We start from the raw sequence: 19061 nt of genomic DNA, 5'->3' as shown, positions 1-19061 counted from the left end.
TATACTTTTTATCCATGTATACTTTTATGTGGTTAGCCTACCACTTACTTTTTTTGTTATTTGGCTCTTTTGTATGTTATTGTCTAAAGTGTTATCTGATTTCTCTATAAACATTATAATATCTCTTTTAATAGCTAAAAAACAAATTGTATTACTCTATCGGTAGTCTGTACTTCTTTTTTTCTTTTTTTTTGCTTTCATTAACCTTTATGCTGATTAAAGACTTCGCTTTGTGGGCTTCTTTTTGATTGCTGTCCATAGCTAACATGTTTGCACTTGGTGTGGCTTACATTTTACTGTATTTACTTGTTTTTGATATTTACTTTATCCATCATATCTTCTTCAATTGCCATATGAAGGCTGATATACTGAAAGATAGATCTTCGAGGTCAAGCAGACATGGATCATCTGTATGTAAACCTATAGTTTTCCTGCATGTCAGACATCACAGATCCTGCTTGCCTGTTATTGTGTTATTAATTTTTGTAACAAACAATAGACCACTATTGTGCATACATGGCTTATAGTGTAACAGTATCCATATGGATGCTTTCTTTTAGTGAACCTTGTTCTGTATACTGGAAAGTGGCATTATCAGCAATTCCCAAGTATACTTCTGCCTGAGTTGCTTCCAGTAGAAGCAGGAATGGGAAATTGTAAAAGTGGCCATACACATTAGCTAGCTGTTGGCCGAGTGATTGTTCGGTTGACAGCTATCACTTCCAACTCCCCAATACACAAGAACACTCTGTGTTCCTGTGGTCTATGAGAGGGACACTGCTCGAATGGTCTAGAAGTGGCTTATCTCCCCGCGAACAAAAGTATTGAGTGATTTAATTCTAACTTCCTGATCCTTATGTCCCCTGGCATAATTTATTTTGGGGGGAGAGTTGTAAGGTCCCCATAGATAATGAATGGTTGGCCAATAGTGCCCGAAATCAGTGGATTCAGCCAACTTGTATCTAATGTGTATGGGAGCCCAAAGCTCGAATCTCGCAGTTGCATTTATCACAAACTGGCCCTGTCTATGGCAATTTCTATGCTTTTTATTGATAATGGACACAATAGCTCCAAAGTGCTAATGATCATTGCCATAGCTATCTGTAACATCACATTACATACACCAGCTTTTTGTACATGCTGACATAAGTTTTCCAGGAGACAGATGAGCAGCGCAAGTGTAGCCACACTCATCCCAGTAAAGGCTCTTATATGAATATTTATCTGCACATTAATAAGAAAACTCCATTGACATGTCTTACTGTCTTACTGCTTATACACTCTGCTTGGAAATTATGCAAATATTATGCATAATAAAATCTAATTGACTAAACACCAAGCAGGTTATGTCATTTAAGCAGTGTATTAACTGTTCGTAGATTTATGTTGTAAATGCACCAAGATAGTAATGGCCAGAGCTGCACAGGAGTATAACCAAAATAATTGCTAGGATTCTCCTCACATTTGTCTCCATTCCGATATTTAGCAGAAAAATGTGTATGACTACAGCTTGTGTGTTTCCGGCCTTATAGTCCTTGTGGAAACGTCTGAGTATACACTTAGTTGGTTCTGTTGAGTTCTGCATCCGTGCAGAAAATGTCTTGGAGAACTTGGAAATAGACGGAGCTGATGACAAGCCGTGGAGGGGGAGGCTGCCCCCTCAATTAAAACTAGAATAGGAGCCTTCTCACTGACTCATGAGGCTGATAATGTGCAGCTTTGTGCCAGTGCTTACTCATGTGCATTTACTTCTGGTGGATGACGGATAACAGGGTGTGTCCTGTTTCGGGTTTCCTGATCACTATGTTTCTAGCCAGTTGTAGATCTGTGCCGGTATTGTTAGAGACTCATTTAGTTGTAGTTTGGTTCTGTTCACTATAAACTGTTTGAAGATGTCTTTATGTAGAGTCAAGTCCAAACGTTTTGAGACTGACACAAAGTTTGTTGCTTCATTTGTTATGATGGCAATATGCGTTGACTCTATAGATTGTTATGAAGAATGATTAAATGAATTGAAAAGTCATTCCTTGGAATGAAAATTAACTTAATCACCAAAATCCTATTTCCACTGAAATTTAGCCCCACCACAAAATGGCCTGGTTACATAATTTTGCTGATCTTCTGGTTAGTTCAGGAGAGAGTGTTAACAAGGACAAGACCACTTGTATCACTGTCAGGCAGACTGAATTACATGAGCAAACTGGTTGCTTTAATAGGGGCCGGTGTTTGAAATTATTTTCTTCTTCTGTTAACAATGGTTGCCTCCAATGAAATGTGCAATCATCATTGCTTTGCATCAAAATGACTTTACAGGCAATGCCATTGCTGCTTGTAAGATTACACCTAAATCAACCATTTATTGGATCATCAGGCACCTCCAAGATAGGTTTATTTGCTGAGAAGGTGGCTTTAAGGTGCCAAAGAAAGTCTAGCATGTGCCAGGACCATATCCTAAAGAGGATTAATTCAACACCAATGCAGAGCTTAATCAGGGATGGCAGCAGGTAGACGTCAGTGCAGCCACATGCAAAATCAAGGCTTTTGGAGACAGGCCTCGTGTCAAGAAGAAAAGCAAAGAAGACACTTCTCTCCAAGAAAAACATCAAGTACAGACTGATATCCTGCGGGGGGGGAAGCACAGGGATTGGGCTGCAGAGGACTAGGGTAATGTCATTTTATTTTATGAAGATCCCTTCAGACTGGTTAAGACATCTGGAAGTAAAGCATCATGAGTAGTGTTGAGCGATACCTTCCGATATCAGGAAATATCGTATCGGATTGGATCGGGCCGATACCCAAAAAGTATCGGATATCGCCGATTCCGATACCGGAAACCAATGCAAGTCAATGGGACACAAATATCGGAATGAAAATAAACCCTTTCTTTCCTTGTAGGTTAATTCTACATGAAGTAAAACAACTAAGAATAATGTAGAATGACATGAAAAGCCGGCAATTCATCAGCGGCATACACCGGTACCCGACAATTTACAACAGAAAGAATAGAGCTTCACACATAGATTAGATAGATAGAAACATGTCAGTCACATATATATGAAGTACAGTGACTGTGTTGCTTACTGTACTTGTCATTTAGTGTAAAGGATTTATTAAAAAAAATATTAGTGTTTTCGTGCACCGTCTCTTTAAAAAAGCCGGCCGGCAATTCAGCATCTGTACCCGACAATTTATAACAGACAGAATAGAGAATCACACATAGATTAGATAGATAGAAACATGTCAGTCACATATATATGAAGTACAGTGACAGTGTTGCTTACTGTACTTGTCATTTAGTGTAAAGGATTTATTAAAAAAAAATATTAGTGTTTTCGTGCACCGTCTCTTTAAAAAAGCCGGCCGGCAATTCAGCAGCGGTACCCGACAATTTATAACAGAAAGAATAGAGCTTCACACATAGATTAGATAGATAGAAACATGTCAGTCACATATATATGAAGTACAGTGACAGTGTTGCTTACTGTACTTGTCATTTAGTGTAAAGGATTTATTTAAAAAAATAATAGTGTTTTCATGCACCGTCTCTTTAAGAAAGCCGGCCGGCAATTCAGCATCTGTACCCGACAATTTAGAATAGAAGGAATAGAGAATCACACATAGATTAGATAGATCGAAACATGTCAGTCACATATATATGAAGTACAGTGACAGTGTTGATTACTGTACTTGTCATGTAGTGTTAAAATAAAGGATTTATTTAAAAAAAAATTGGCGTGGGGTTCCCCTTAATTTTAGGCTCTAGCGGAGGTTAAGCAGACAGCTGGGGCAAATGTTTGAAGCCTGGGAAGGGGGTAATACCCACGGAGCTTCCCAGGCTACTAATATCAGCCCCCAGCTGAATACCTAGCCTTTACTAGCTATTAAAATGGGGGAACCCCCCCAAAAAAATAACGTGGGGTCCCCCCTAATTTAATAGCTAGCACAGGCTAGGCAGACAGCTGGGGGCTGATATTAATAGCCCAGGAAGGGTGCCATGAATATTGGCCCCCTCCCAGGCTAGAAACACCAGCCGTCAGCCGCCCCAGAAATGGCGCATCCATAGGATGCGCCAATTCTGGCACTTAGCCTCGCTCTTCCACGCTGCCCTGGTGCGGTGGCAGGGGGTAATAGGGTTGGGGTTGATGTCAGCTTATAATGCCAGCTGACATCAAGCCCAGGTTAGTAATGGAGAGGCGTCTATAAGACACCCCCATTACTAACCCCATAGTCAAAGTTAAAAGAAAACACAAACACCCAGAGTAAAGTCCTTTAATTGAAATAAAGACACAATTCTTTATTGTTCTAAATTAAACCATACTTACCATCACGCCCATTCCAGCTGAAGCCAACGATCTCCTGCAATAAAAGAAAAATAATAAAGCAACCTCATCCTTACCTTTCGATGGTTCCCAGGACAGCTCCAGCTCTGCTACATCGAGATGACAGGCTGGACCGCAGCAGAAAGCTGCCATCCAGCCTGTCATCCCGCAGACACTGAGAAGCGCAGGCATGCTTGCGCTCCTCAGTGTCTCTCTGTGACGTCATCCAGATGAGCCGAGTTCATGTCCAATGAACTCAGCTCACCTCATGCACGTCACTGACAGCGTGGGAAAATTCTCCTGCACTCAGCGCTTCAGCGTGAGAATTCTCCCACGCTGTCAGTGACATACATGAGGTGAGGTCATGTCCAATGAACTCAGCTCACCTCATGCACGTCACTGACAGCGTGGGAAAATTCTCACGCTGAAGCGCTGAGTGCAGGAGAATTTTCCCACGCTGTCAGTGACGTACATGAGGTGAGCTGAGTTCATTGGACATGACCTCGGCTCATCTGGATGCCGTCACAGCCAGACACTGAGGAGTGGAAGTATGCCTGCGCTTCTCAGTGTCTGCGGGATGACAGGATGGATGGCAGCGTTCTGCTGCGGTCCAGCCTGTCATCTCGATGTAGCAGAGCTGAAGCTGTCGTGGGAGCCATGGAAAGGTAAGGATGATGTTGCTTTATTATTTTACTTTTATTGCAGGAGATCGTTGGCTTCAGCTGGAATGGGCGTGGTGGTAAGTATGGTTTAATTTAGAACAATAAAGAATTGTGTGTTTATTTCAATTAAAGGACTTTTTTCTGGGTGTTGTGTTTTTTTAAATACTTTACTAGAAATTCATGGTGGTCATGTCTAATATTGGCGTGACCCCATGAATTTTGGGCTTAGGGCCAGCTGATAATGCCAAGCTGGCCTTAACCCCTTTATTACCCAGTGAGCCACCGCACCAGGGCCCTGGATGAGTTGGGTACAGCGCCAGAAGATGGCGCTTCTATGAACGCGCCATTTTCTGGGGCGGCTGCGGACTGCAATTTGCAGCGGGGGTGGCCCAGAAAGCTTGGGTCTCCCTGCGCTGCGGATTCCAGCTCCCAGCTGCCTAGTTGTACCTGGCTGGGCACAAAAATAGGGCGAAGCCCCACGCATTTTTTTTTTTTAATTATTTCATGCAATTCATGGAATAATTAAGAAAAAAAGGGCTTCCCTATATTGTTGTGTCCAACCAGGTACAAATAGGCAGCTGGTGGTTGGGGGCAGCCCATTCCTGCCTGCTGTACCTGGCTGGACACAAATATAGGGCGAAGCCCCACGTCAATTTTTTTTAAAATAAATCCTTTATTTTAACACTAAATGACATTTGAGGAGTTAATAAAGATGCAGTCCCTAAATTATTATTTATTTTTTAATTAATTTTTCCCAAAACTTTTGACGTGGGCTTCGCCATATTTTTGTATGCCAGCCAGGTACAGCATCCAGCCATTTTCCGGGGTGGCTGCGGACTGCAATTTTCAGCGGGGGGCAGAAAGCTTGGGCCACCCTGCGCTGCAGATTCCATCCCCCAGCTGCCTAGTTGTACCTGGCTGGACACAAAAATAGGGAGAAGCTTCACGTATTTTTTTTTTTTTTAATTATTTCATGAAATTCATGAAATAATTAAGAAAAAAAGGGCTTCCCTATATTGTTGTGTCCAACCAGGTACAAATAGGCAGCTGGTGGTTGGGGGCAGCCCGTTCCTGCCTGCTGTACCTGGCTGGACACAAATATAGTGCGAAGCCCCACGTCAATTTTTTTTAAATCATTTCAGGAAATTCATGAAATAATTTAAAAAAATTGATGTGGGGCTTCGCCCTATATTTGTGTCCAGTCAGGTACAGCAGGCAGGAACGGGCTGCCCCCAACCACCAGCTGCCTATTTGTACCTGGCCGGACACAACAATATAGGGAAGCCCTTTTTTTCTTAATTATTCCATGAATTTCATGAATTTAAAAAAAAAAAACGTGGAGCTTCGCCCTATTTTTGTGTCCAGCCAGGTACAACTAGGCAGCTGGGGGCTGGAATCTGCAGCGCAGGGAGGCCCAAGCTTTCTGGACCCCACCCGCTGCAAATTGCAGTCCGCAGCCGCCCCGGAAAATGGCGCATTCATAGAAGCGCCATCTTCTGGCGCTGTACCCAACTCATCCAGGGCCCTGGTGCGGTGGCTCACTGGGTAATAAAGGGGTTAAGGCCAGCTTGGCATTATCAGCTGGCCCTAAGCCCGAAATTCATGGGGTCACGCCAATATTAGACATGACCACCATGAATTTCTAGTAAAGTATTTAAAAAAAACACAAACACCCAGAAAAAAGTCCTTTAATTGAAATAAACACACAATTCTTTATTGTTCTAAATTAAACCATACTTACAGTCACGCCCATTCCAGCTGAAGCCAACGATCTCCTGCAATAAAAGAAAAATAATAAAGCAACCTCATCCTTACCTTTCCATGGCTCCCACGACGGCTCCAGCTCTGCTACATCGAGATGACAGGCTGGACCGCAGCAGAACGCTGCCATCCAGCCTGTCATCCCGCAGACACTGAGAAGCGCAGGCATACTTCCACTCCTCAGTGTCTGGCTGTGACGGCATCCAGATGAGCCGACAATGAACTCGGCTCACCTCATGTACGTCACTGACAGCGTGGGAGAATTCTCCTGCACTCAGCGCTTCAGCGTGAGAATTTTCCCACGCTGTCAGTGACGTGCATGAGGTGAGGTCATGTCCAATGAACTCGGCGCACCTCATGCACGTCACTGACAGCGTGGGAGAATTCTCACGCTGAAGCGCTGAGTGCAGGAGAATTTTCCCACGCTGTCAGTGACGTGCATGAGGTGAGCTGAGTTCATTGGACATGACCTCGGCTCATCTGGATGACGTCACAGAGAGACACTGAGGAGCGCAAGCATGCCTGCGCTTCTCAGTGTCCGCGGGATGACAGGCTGGATGGCAGCGTTCTGCTGCGGTCCAGCCTGTCATCTCGATGTAGCAGAGCTGAAGCTGTCCTGGGAACCATGGAAAGGTAAGGATGAGGTTGCTTTATTATTTTACTTTTATTGCAGGAGATCGTTTGCTTCAGCTGGAATGGGCGTGGCGGTAAGTATGGTTTAATTTAGAACAATAAAGAATTGTGTCTTTATTTCAATTAAAGGACTTTTTTCTGGGTGTTTGTGTTTTTTTTAAATACTTTACTAGAAATTCATGGCGGTCATGTCTAATATTGGCGTGACCCCATGAATTTCGGGCTTAGGGCCAGCTGATAATGCCAAGCTGGCCTTAACCCCTTTATTACCCAGTGAGCCACCGCACCAGGGCCCTGGATGAGTTGGGTACAGCGCCAGAAGATGGCGCTTCTATGAACGCGCCATTTTCCGGGGCGGCTGCGGACTGCAATTTGCAGCGGGTGGGGCCCAGAAAGCTTGGGTCTCCCTGCGCTGCAGATTCCAGCCCCCAGCTGCCTAGTTGTACCTGGCTGGACACAAAAATAGGGCGAAGCGCCACACATTTTTTTTTTTAATTATTTCATGAATTTCCTGAAATAATTAAAAAAAAATTGACGTGGGGCTTCACACTATATTTGTGTCCAGCCAGGTACAGCAGGCAGGAACGGGCTGCCCCCAACCACCAGCTGCCTATTTGTACCTAGCCGGACACAACAATATAGGGAAGCCCTTTTTTTCTTAATTATTCCATGAATTTCATGAAATAATTAAAAAAAAAAAAACGTGGAGCTTCTCCCTATTTTTGTGTCCAGCCAGGTATAACTAGGCAGCTGGGGGATGGAATCTGCAGCGCAGGGAGGCCCAAGCTTTCTGCCCCCCCCCCCCCCCCCCGCTGAAAATTGCAGTCCGCGGCCGCCCCGGAAAATGGCGTGTTCATAGAAGCTGGATGCTGTACCTGGCTGGCATACAAAAATATGGCGAAGCCCACGTCAAAAGTTTTGGGAAAAATTTATTAAAAAATAAATAATAATTTAGGGACTGCATCTTTATTAAGTCCTCAAATGTCATTTAGTGTTAAAATAAAGGATTTATTTTAAAAAAAAATGGCGTGGGATCCCCCATAATTTTAGTCTCTAGCGGAGGTTAAGCAGACAGCTGGGGCAGATGTTTGAAGCCTGGGAAGGGGGTAATACCCACGGAGCTTCCCAGGCTACTAATATCAGCCCCCAGCTGAATACCTAGCCTTTACTAGCTATTAAAATGGAGGACCCCCCCCCAAAAAAATGACGTGGGGGCCCCCCTAATTTTAGTCTCTAGCGGAGGTTAAGCAGACGGCTGGGGCAGATGTTTGAAGCCTGGGAAGGGGGTAAAACCCACGGAGCTTCCCAGGCTACTAATATCAGCCCCCAGCTGAATACCTAGCCTTTACTAGCTATTAAAATGGGGGACCCCCCCAAAAAAAATGACATGGGGTCCCCCCTATTTTAATAGCTAGCAAAGGCTAGGCAGACAGCTGGGGGCTGATATTAATAGCTCAGGAAGGGTGCCATGAATATTGGCCCCCTCCCAGGCTAGAAACACCAGCCGTCAGCCGCCCCAGAAATGGCGCATCCATAGGATGCGCCAATTCTGGCACTTAGCCTCGCTCTTCCACGCTGCCCTGGTGCGGTGGCAGGGGGTAATAGTGGTGGGGTTCATGTCAGCGCCAGCTGCCATGAAGCCCAAGTTAGTAATGATGGCCGTCTATATGACACCCCCATTACTAACCTACAAAGTGTTAAAAAGAAAAAACACACTACACCCAGAAAAAAAAAATTTATTTGAAATAAAACACCATTTTATTTAATTCTTAGTTTACTAAAAAAAAAATAGTTACCTGTCCACGTTCCTGCGCTCATCTCCCATGCACAGCTGTCACATCTGGAGATGGTGACAGCTGTGCATGGCTGCTGTAAGCTCACGCTGCCGGGAACACGTCCGCTCCCGGCAGCGGGAGCCACTGACTGAGGTCACCGGAGTGCATTCAGGCAGCGCAGCTCCGGAGACCTCCTTTACGGCAGTGCTGTACCGTGGGAATTTCTCACGATACAGCAGTGCCGTAAAGGAGCTAACCGGAGCAGCGCTGCCTGAACTCCGGTGAACCCTTACGGCCCCGTCATTCTAGCGGCGGCAGCGGTTCAGAGCGGTCACATTCTATGTGGCTGCTCTGAACTGGAGATCTTCGTGGGACACTCGTGGACTGCTACGGAGGGGTAAGGATAAGGTTGTGGTTTATTATTTTATATTTTATTACAGGAGATCGATGGCTTCGGGGAATTAGGTGTCTAGGTGAGTATAGGTGTAGTTTTTTATTTTTTACTTTATTTTAGGTGGCGATCGGCGGGGACAGGTAATGTATGAACTAATTTCTTTTAGGTAACCACTGGCCACCAATGACATGTATTTAAAATTTATTGGGGACACAGTAGGGCAATTTAAATAGCAGGATCAGGCTGATGGGAACTACTGCTCCCATCGAGCTGATCCTGCTGGCAGGAGTGGACGGGGGACAGACATAGGCCGATGGGAGTAGTAGTGTCACATCGGCCTATGTCTGCCTGCACGCACAGACACCCCGCACACACACCCGCACACACACACCCCGCACACACACACACCCCGCACACACACACACACCCCGCACACACACACACACCCCGCACACACACACACACCCCGCACACACACCCCGCACACACTAATCATGACGGGTTTGGGAGGAGTGGCTGACCTGTGCGGCCGTGGGAAAGTTGATGTGAGTTCATGCAGTCAAGCATGAACTCACATGAACCCTCTGAGGGCACCGCGGCTACTTCAAATTAACAGCTGATCGGCATCACCTGATACCTCAGCTGTTCATTTGAAATAACCGGCGGGAAAGCGCAGCACAGAACGGGAAAGCCGGCGGTGAAGTCTTTTCACTGCCGGCTTCCCCGCCCGGGTCCTTCGCTCCTTGGTGCTGCACTCCCCGCCCGGTCCTAATTTACGATTGGGATTGGAGGTGGCGAGGGGAGCGGAGGATCGGGGTGGGAGGCTGCGGGGAAGCAGTATGGGGCTGCGTGATTGTTTAAAAGCCGGCGGCTTTTTACCGCGCGCCGGCTTTTAAACAGTCAGGAGAATTCTCCCACGCTGGGATGGCATTCTGATGACAAGCTGGATCGCAGCTGAGCGCTGCCATCCAGCTTGTCATCCTTCACAGACACTGCAGAGCGCAGGCATTATGGGAACTTCCGATTCCGGTATTCGATATTATAAAAGTATCGGAATTAAGTATCGGAATTCCGATACAGTGAATATCGGCCGATACCCGATATTTCAGTATCGGAATGCTCAACACTAATCATGAGACCATTCATGTATGGGGTTGCATTTTATCCAGTGGAATGGCTTCACTCACAATTTTGCCTAGGAAAGCTGTTATTAATATAGAATGGTATCTAAACATCCTCCAAAAGCAACTTCACCCAAAAATCCAGGAGTGATTAGGCGATGAACAGTGCTTATTTTCCCAGCATGATGGAGCACCCTGTCACAAGGAAAAGTCTGGGTTGTCACCAGACATTATTTGGCCCAGAAGCTGATATAAAGCAAACACAGGGCAAACTACAGAAGTCTTGAAAATTAAGGTACAACACTGTAAATATTGATTCTTTTGCATAAACTCCGTGTAATCTTCAGTTGCCATAGAAACATCTGTCTAAAAGATCTAAAAACACTGAAGCGGCAAGCTTTGTGAACATCAAAATTTGTGTCAGTCTCAAAACTTTTGGCCGTGTCTGAAATCAGATGAACAGCAGAACTTAATTTTCTTTGACCGCAGCCCAGTAAATGGCAATTTGAATGCTAGCTTTACAGAATATAGAAGCAGACTTCCGTTTCTGCAGGGGGCCTCTTTTAACAAGATATGATCTAGTGCATGGGCTGTATTCCTAAAATGGTGATATTCTAAAACTAGAATTCAGCAGATGCATCTGCCATACTCTATACCATTTCCAATCATATTTCTATCAATGTTACTTACTATTATTGTCTTGTCTTATTTGGATTTCAGTATGATTTGCCCAAGGATTCATCCAGGAGAAGCATTCACTCTGTATGTAATGAGATTATGTGTAAAGTGTGACATCAACCTTACACTAAACATTTTTTCATTGTGCTCTTATCACTAACTGTAGTTTTGTTTTAGCTATTGTGCCTATCACTAGAGATTTGGCATTCTGTATTATAGATGGGGCATCTGTTGGGTATCATCTCTTCTTGTAGAGCGTGACATGCTGATGTGAAGGGACTTGTAGGGCCATGCAGTGATCCTCTGGGAAATTAAATATGCAAATTCAGAGAGGAAGAGGACTTGAACTCTAATGCCAACTATTATAATTAGCAATCCTAAAAGTCAATGTCAATCTGTTAACAAGCCTTGCCACATGACAGGATAAAAGCCAAACCAGACATTCTACTTAGAGCACACGTCAAACTCTGGGCTGCGGGCCAGATCTGGCCCCTAGGGTGATTATATTTGGCCCGCAGCGCCGGGGACTACTTGGGGCCATTATACTGTATGGAGAACTATGTGGGGGCCATTATTCTGTATGGAGGACTATATGGGGGCCATTACACTGTATGGAGCACTATATGGGGGCCTTGATACTGTTATGGAGCACTATATGGGGGCCTTGATACTGTTATGGAGCACTGTGTGTGTGTCCCATTATACCATGTGGAGGTCTGTGTGGAGATCACAGTTGTGACATCATACTGTGATGGGTCACCATACTTTGTTGGGGGGGTACAGTAGTGTCATCATACCGTGCTTGTAGAGGAAATGACTGTGGGGAAATCATACTATGTTTGATGGCACTTTTATTGGCATCATCCTTTAATATCTGTTTTATTTATTCAAGTTGTTATCCTTTATTACATATTTAAATTAGGCCATTGGGCCATATGCTTTTTGCTGCTCTTACATAACATATATTATTGCCGTATGCCCAATTTGTGATTATGTGCTAATTTTATTCGAAGATATACAGTGGTGGCCAAAAGTATTGGCACCCCTGCAATTCTGTCAGATAATACTCAGTTTCTTCCTGAAAATGATTGCAATCACAAATTCTTTGGTCTTATTATCTTCATTTAATTTGCTTGCAAGGAAAAAGCACAAAAGAGAATGAAGCAAAAATCAAATCATTGATAATTTCACACAAAACTCCAAAAATGGGCCAGACAAAAGTATTGGCACCCTCAGCCTAATACTTGGTTGCACAACCTTTAGCCAAAATAACTGCGAACAACTGCATCCGGTAACCATCAATGAGTTTCTTACAATGCTCTGCTGGAATTGTAGACCATTCTTCTTTGGCAAACTGCTCCAGGTCCCTGATATTTGAAGGGTGTCTTCTCCAAACTGCCATTTTGAGATCTCTCCACAATACTTTTGGCCACCACTGTAATAATTGAAATGTACTTTATTCCTGGGACATCCCCTTTAAGTTTGTTTCCATATGAAAAGTTTCATCATTATATTTGATAAGGAAAAAAGTCCTCAATTGTAGTTTTTTTTTAAATAAATATCAGGGTTGACCCACGACTTTGTCCAAGTTTTTTTTTAATTTTGGATCTCTGTATTTGAGTTTGAAATCCCTGATTTAGAGACATATGTTTTAAGGTGTTTGCCCCTCATCAGTGCTAAGCAAGAGGTCTGATTTGGCTGGATGAAAGGCCTCTAATGGGGATTTAAGTCATGTGACGGGTCAATATTACATTTTTTGGATTGTACATACAATAGGTGGCACTAGAGTTCAAGCCTTTTTCCTACCTTCAGAAGCAATTTCCATAGTTCATTTCCCAGAGGCGCACTATGTAGCACCCTGAGGATTCGGCTGCTACAGGGGTATTGCACCTCAACCAGAGGTGTGATATTCCACTCCCGGGTAAGGATGGAGAGTGGAACTGAGCTCGGTAGGCTGCATGCACTACACACATCCCATTTCCGGGGAACAGACCAACGGTACTCCCACTTAGAAATGTGCAGGTACGACCGAGTCTGTTCCTGGCTGGAGTGGGAGGGGGGGTGGTACATCCCATGTAGTGTAGGGGCAGATAGGGGGAGCAGCCTGGGTAAAGATAGGAGCTCATTGGGTGCTGGTCACCTGAGCTCACACATAGAGGGTGTATATAAGGTGGGCACCAACTAAGAACAGGGTCAGATGCAGAGAACAAGTCAGTTGGAGACAGCAAGACAGCTGCAGAGGAGCAGACAGCAAGCAGAGAGGAAGTCAGCCTGCAGCAAGGGAGAAGAGAGACCCTGAGTGAGAGAGGAGCAGAGAAGGAGTACCCAGAGGGGAAAACAGAGAGGACCCAAGAACCCAAATTAAAGCACCGGGTGAGGAGTCGGCACAGGGTACCGGAACCCAAGCTGGTGGGGGCAGAAAACACACCCTAGCCAGAGACCGGAGATCGTGGGCAGCGTTTGCCACGGTCACCCATCACATCCACCCCGAAGGCACACCACATGAAGGGTCAGGGAACCCAAGGCCAAGGGTGTCCCAACAGAAGGCCCGAGGGAGCTGGACCTAGGTGGATCACTGGTGGGGACGGCCAGAGAACGGGACAGAAGGAGAGCTCAGGGCCACGCTCCGGACTTGTTTGGGGGTTGGCTGGATCCAGGACCTGGTGGACGCAGCACGGCTCGGGTGGTCACTCGCAGCTGGAGTGACCAGTACAACATCTGCAGTAAGTAAACACCCTTAACTGCACAACCCGACTCTGTCTTTATTGCCGGCTGCACTACACCACCACAACCCCCATCCTCTGCACCTGTCCTCCCTGAGGCTATACCCCTCCCGTTGGGGGTTATCCCACCAAGCTGCGCACCCACCATCAGCCTCAGCGGACCCTGCTGCAGCGGCGGCCACAGTGACCGCATCACAACGGGTGGCGTAGTCGACACAAAAGAACTCTTAATAACATCAGTAAGGACTGCCAAACACTGAGCTTGACGCCCTGGGCACGGGCCGGGTCACAGCCGCTCGGAGACTACAACCCCCCCCCATCTGATCCGGTGCCGGGTATTCCCCTCAAAAAGGAATATGTCCCAGGGGGCGCGTCAACTTTGGCGTAGTCGGCAGGATTACGTGCCCGCAACACCCGGGTACTGCGTGCCTGAAGAAAAGTGCAAGTTTACCTCAGAAAGAAGTCTCCTGCCGGTTCCGGAGGGTCCCCGCCATCGGACCCCATCACCAGTCGTTTCCCGCCGATTGTCCGCCATTTCCAGCTTGTTCCCGCCATCTGCAGAGTTTCCCGCCACTGGGCGACGCTTCCCTCCAAATCCGCAGATTTCCCGCCTTGGAAGAGCAGCGGACGCCATTATGGGCGTGCCAAAGGAGGGCAGGAGGCCGCCTCCCATCGTGGGCCAGGACAGAAAATGGCGCCAAAAGTGGAAACCGCCCCCACCAACAGAGACTGTGATGCTGGAGGTGTCTGTCAGCGTGAAAGAACTACCCCTGGAGCTGACAGTCACCGAGTTGCCCCGGGACCGCCCTCTAAGTGGGAGGAGACGAAAGAAAAGAACGAAGATGGGTGCCGCCTGGAGCAGTCTGGAGCGAGCGCACCCGGAGGCAAGAAGTCTAACGAGGAGTAGCGGAGGAGCTTACCCGGATATGGAGAGAAAGCAGAACAGCACCGGCCCGCTGGCCAGGAGTCTGCTAGAGACCGAGGAAGGAGAGCAGAGCAGCACCGGCCCGCTGGCCAGGAGCCTGCTGGAAGAAGAGCAGAGCAGCACCGACCCGTTGGTCAGGAGCCTGCTAGAAACCACGACCCCACTAGGCCTAGTGGAGGTCCTTGCACAGCTCCCCCGAGACCGGGAATGTGCACAGACTGCCCTGGAGGGCCTCGCACGGAGGATGGCCCGGGTACAGCGCGAGATATTGGCGGAATGGAGCCGGGAGATGGCCCAGCAAGCTGAGACCAGTCAACGGAGCACGCTACCCTGGAAGAGGAAACAGACCGCCTCTGAGGATGGCGCGGGAGGACCAAAGGCTGAAGACGGCGCCGAGAAGGGAGCCGAACGCATGGAGGCAGGTAAAGGGGACGCCTATACCCCAAGCCGAGAAACCGCCCACCTGCCCCAGCTCCCCGTCGCAGAGCCCGAAAGTCCCCCTGCTGTGCCCGTAGCCGCCATGTCACCGCTATGGACTAGGCCCCGACCGGAAGCCGCCGAAGCGACCCCTGTGACGTCACGCGCCTCGACCCGGAGCGTGACAAAGCAGGAAACACCACCAGCCTGGTCGCAAGGCCTAGTACCCCCGGGCGCCGCATCACCAACAGCGCCCCCTACCTCCGCGGAGCCTCCGGCCTGGCCGCAAGGCCAGGTAGCCCAGGGCGCCGCCGTCCTAACGGTGCCCTTCACCTTCCAGGTGCCCCAGGCCTGGCCGCAAGGCCTGGGCAACCCGGGCGCCACCACCACCGCGCCCGCACCCGTAAAACCAAGGGTGCCACACCTGGGGGAGGACTTGTTCAGCCAGCTCACATGGCCGGACGGGCGGCCCTTCATCTGGCCCGAAGGATACCATGAGCTGGAACGGCAGCAGAAACTAAGACCCCTGGATGAACCCCTGATTCCGGCTCCGAAGCCCGTGGCACGGATCTCGCCCCCGCTAGCGGAAGCACAGTTTGAGTGGGACCCCACCGGAGAAGATCTAATGGGGTTCACTCAGGAAACTAGGGCAGCTGCAGCAGAGCGCGCTGAGTGTTGCCGACAGCAGCTCGAAGAGTTCGCGAGGGAGCGGAGAGAGAGGCGGGTCCGGGAACAACAGGCCCAAATAAGGAGCGCCGAGCAGAAGAGCCGGACCAGGAGGGACCCCCGTGCAGCACATTGTCCCCGCACCATCGGGACAGTGATCAAGTTCAACCAGCAGCATGGGTGGGGCTTCATCCGAGACAACAACACCCCCGGCGACGTCTTTGTCACGCGCAGAGACGTGGAGTCCCATCTGCCGGAGGGGCACAGAGGTCGTGACCTCTACATCGGAGACGAGGTCACCTTTACCCGGCACAAGTGTGCCAAAGGACCTTATGCCCTCCACGTACACCGCCTGACGGAGGAGGAGTTGCGGTGCGAGGAGGAGGAGCAAGAGGACCCGGACGGGTCTGAAGTTACAACCAGCTATAAGCAAAGAGCAGGAGGAAGACGCCGTTGAGTGCGGCAGAGCAGTAGATGTAAATAGTTACCCGACCGGGTACCAAAGAAACTGTTGCTACATATATATAGTCCCCGTTGGGACCAGCATGAGTGAACTTTTTACCCGTTATTCCGTAATCCATACCAGGCTGAGGACTGTGAGCAGCCATTCCCTTCCCTTTACCTGGCCGAGGACTGAGAGCGGCCAACTTCCCCTGTATATAGTTGCGCTTCCTAAAGCGCCCCCTACTGGTTTTATAGGGAAACCAGTTTTCCAGAGAGACTGTCGCACTTTACCCGGTCACACGTTGCACAGTGACCGGAGGAGGAGCCAGAGGCGACGAGAATGTTTTATTTGCTAATATATGTTGTTTTATATGTTTATGAAAAAAAAAAAAAAATGTATGTTTGGTGTTTATGTCTTACAGCCCGAGGACGTGCTGTGATTTACCAGGGGGGAATGTAGCACCCTGAGGATTTGGCTGCTACAGGGGTATTGCACCTCAACCAGAGGTGTGATATTCCACTCCCGGGTAAGGATGGAGAGTGGAACTGAGCTCGGTAGGCTGCATGCACTACACACATCCCATTTCCGGGGAACAGACCAACGGTACTCCCACTTAGAAATGTGCAGGTACGACCGAGTCTGTTCCTGGCTGGAGTGGGAGGGGGGGTGGTACATCCCATGTAGTGTAGGGGCAGATAGGGGGAGCAGCCTGGGTAAAGATAGGAGCTCATTGGGTGCTGGTCACCTGAGCTCACACATAGAGGGTGTATATAAGGTGGGCACCAACTAAGAACAGGGTCAGATGCAGAGAACAAGTCAGTTGGAGACAGCAAGACAGCTGCAGAGGAGCAGACAGCAAGCAGAGAGGAAGTCAGCCTGCAGCAAGGGAGAAGAGAGACCCTGAGTGAGAGAGGAGCAGAGAAGGAGTACCCAGAGGGGAAAACAGAGAGGACCCAAGAACCCAAATTAAAGCACCGGGTGAGGAGTCGGCACAGGGTACCGGAACCCAAGCTGGTGGGGGCAGAAAACACACCCTAGCCAGAGACCGGAGATCGTGGGCAGCGTTTGCCACGGTCACCCATCACATCCACCCCGAAGGCACACCACATGAAGGGTCAGGGAACCCAAGGCCAAGGGTGTCCCAACAGAAGGCCCGAGGGAGCTGGACCTAGGTGGATCACTGGTGGGGACGGCCAGAGAACGGGACAGAAGGAGAGCTCAGGGCCACGCTCCGGACTTGTTTGGGGGTTGGCTGGATCCAGGACCTGGTGGACGCAGCACGGCTCGGGTGGTCACTCGCAGCTGGAGTGACCAGTACAACATCTGCAGTAAGTAAACACCCTTAACTGCACAACCCGACTCTGTCTTTATTGCCGGCTGCACTACACCACCACAACCCCCATCCTCTGCACCTGTCCTCCCTGAGGCTATACCCCTCCCGTTGGGGGTTATCCCACCAAGCTGCGCACCCACCATCAGCCTCAGCGGACCCTGCTGCAGCGGCGGCCACAGTGACCGCATCACAACGGGTGGCGTAGTCGACACAAAAGAACTCTTAATAACATCAGTAAGGACTGCCAAACACTGAGCTTGACGCCCTGGGCACGGGCCGGGTCACAGCCGCTCGGAGACTACAACCCCCCCCCATCTGATCCGGTGCCGGGTATTCCCCTCAAAAAGGAATATGTCCCAGGGGGCGCGTCACACTACATGACCTATAAGACTTCTCACACTGGCATGTCACTGTGCACAAGTAGAGACTTTACGCTTTAGGGGCCTCTCATCCAGCCTAATTAGTGCTTTGCACTGATTAAGGGCAAACACCCCAAAACATATATCTCCAAATAGTGTCTGGTTTGGCTTATATGGTAAGTCATGTGGCAAGACTTGTTAAAGGGTCCATATTGACTTTTAGAATTGCTAATTACAATAGGGGGTACTGGAGTATAATTCCTCTTCATCTCTGAAGAGACAATTTGCATATGTGTTATAAATGAGTACGGGGCTATTACTACTTCAGGTAGCTCTGTATCTGTAATTCATTGACAAATTGTCTTAGTGACCTTAATACCAAATTCTTTTTGAGTGTTGGAATTTTTTTTATTTATTGGAGGCTGTGCAGGATATTATGTGTGACGTTATCTTTGAGTCTTTTCAGTGACCATAATTATTTTCTCATTTTTTTGTGTATGTTGTTGCTTTGATATTTATACATCAGAGTGTATACACTTGATTGCTTGGTATCCTGCCTGTTTGATAGCTCATAATTTTGAGCAACATTTGTTTATTATGGAAGCCGCACTCTCATTGTAATGTGTTTAGTTATTTTTTTCACAGAACCATACATACAACTCTTATGGAAGCAAGAATAAATCCTCTATGTCCAGTAAAGACTTACTGGTTAGTACAGAACATGCTAACCATAGTTGCAGTGAATATCAGCTGTGATTTACTTGCCAGCAACCATCCCTGCTTCTTATGTTGTGAAACGACAGCAGTGTAGTTCTAAAGATTACAGTACAGACCAAAAGTTTGGACACAC

The 19061-nt window shown here is 47.9% G+C and overlaps 1 protein-coding gene across 12 annotated transcripts in view; it reads left to right on the top strand.

The window, feature by feature from the left end:
- Positions 1–19061, top strand: part of LRRFIP2 (LRR binding FLII interacting protein 2) — a 148390-nt gene that overhangs the window by 83121 nt on the left and 46208 nt on the right. For 6 of the 12 annotated variants that reach the window (XM_073678302.1, XM_073678300.1, XM_073678301.1 and 3 more), the window contains exons 7-9: positions 360–410; positions 11386–11427; positions 18857–18919. The exons of the other annotated variants lie outside the window; for them this stretch is intronic. In XM_073678302.1, the coding sequence (XP_073534403.1) occupies positions 360–410; positions 11386–11427; positions 18857–18919 (156 nt within the window). The remainder of the gene's footprint in view (positions 1–359; positions 411–11385; positions 11428–18856; positions 18920–19061) is intronic. 12 annotated transcript variants of the gene reach the window in all.

Source organism: Phyllobates terribilis, unplaced genomic scaffold (assembly GCF_046119375.1).
Source record: "Phyllobates terribilis strain yellow unplaced genomic scaffold, ASM4611937v1 Scaffold_4__5_contigs__length_816908805, whole genome shotgun sequence".
NCBI lineage: Eukaryota > Metazoa > Chordata > Amphibia > Anura > Dendrobatidae > Phyllobates > Phyllobates terribilis.
Note: the sequence above shows the minus strand (reverse complement) of the source record. Positions and strands in the feature narration are given on the sequence as shown.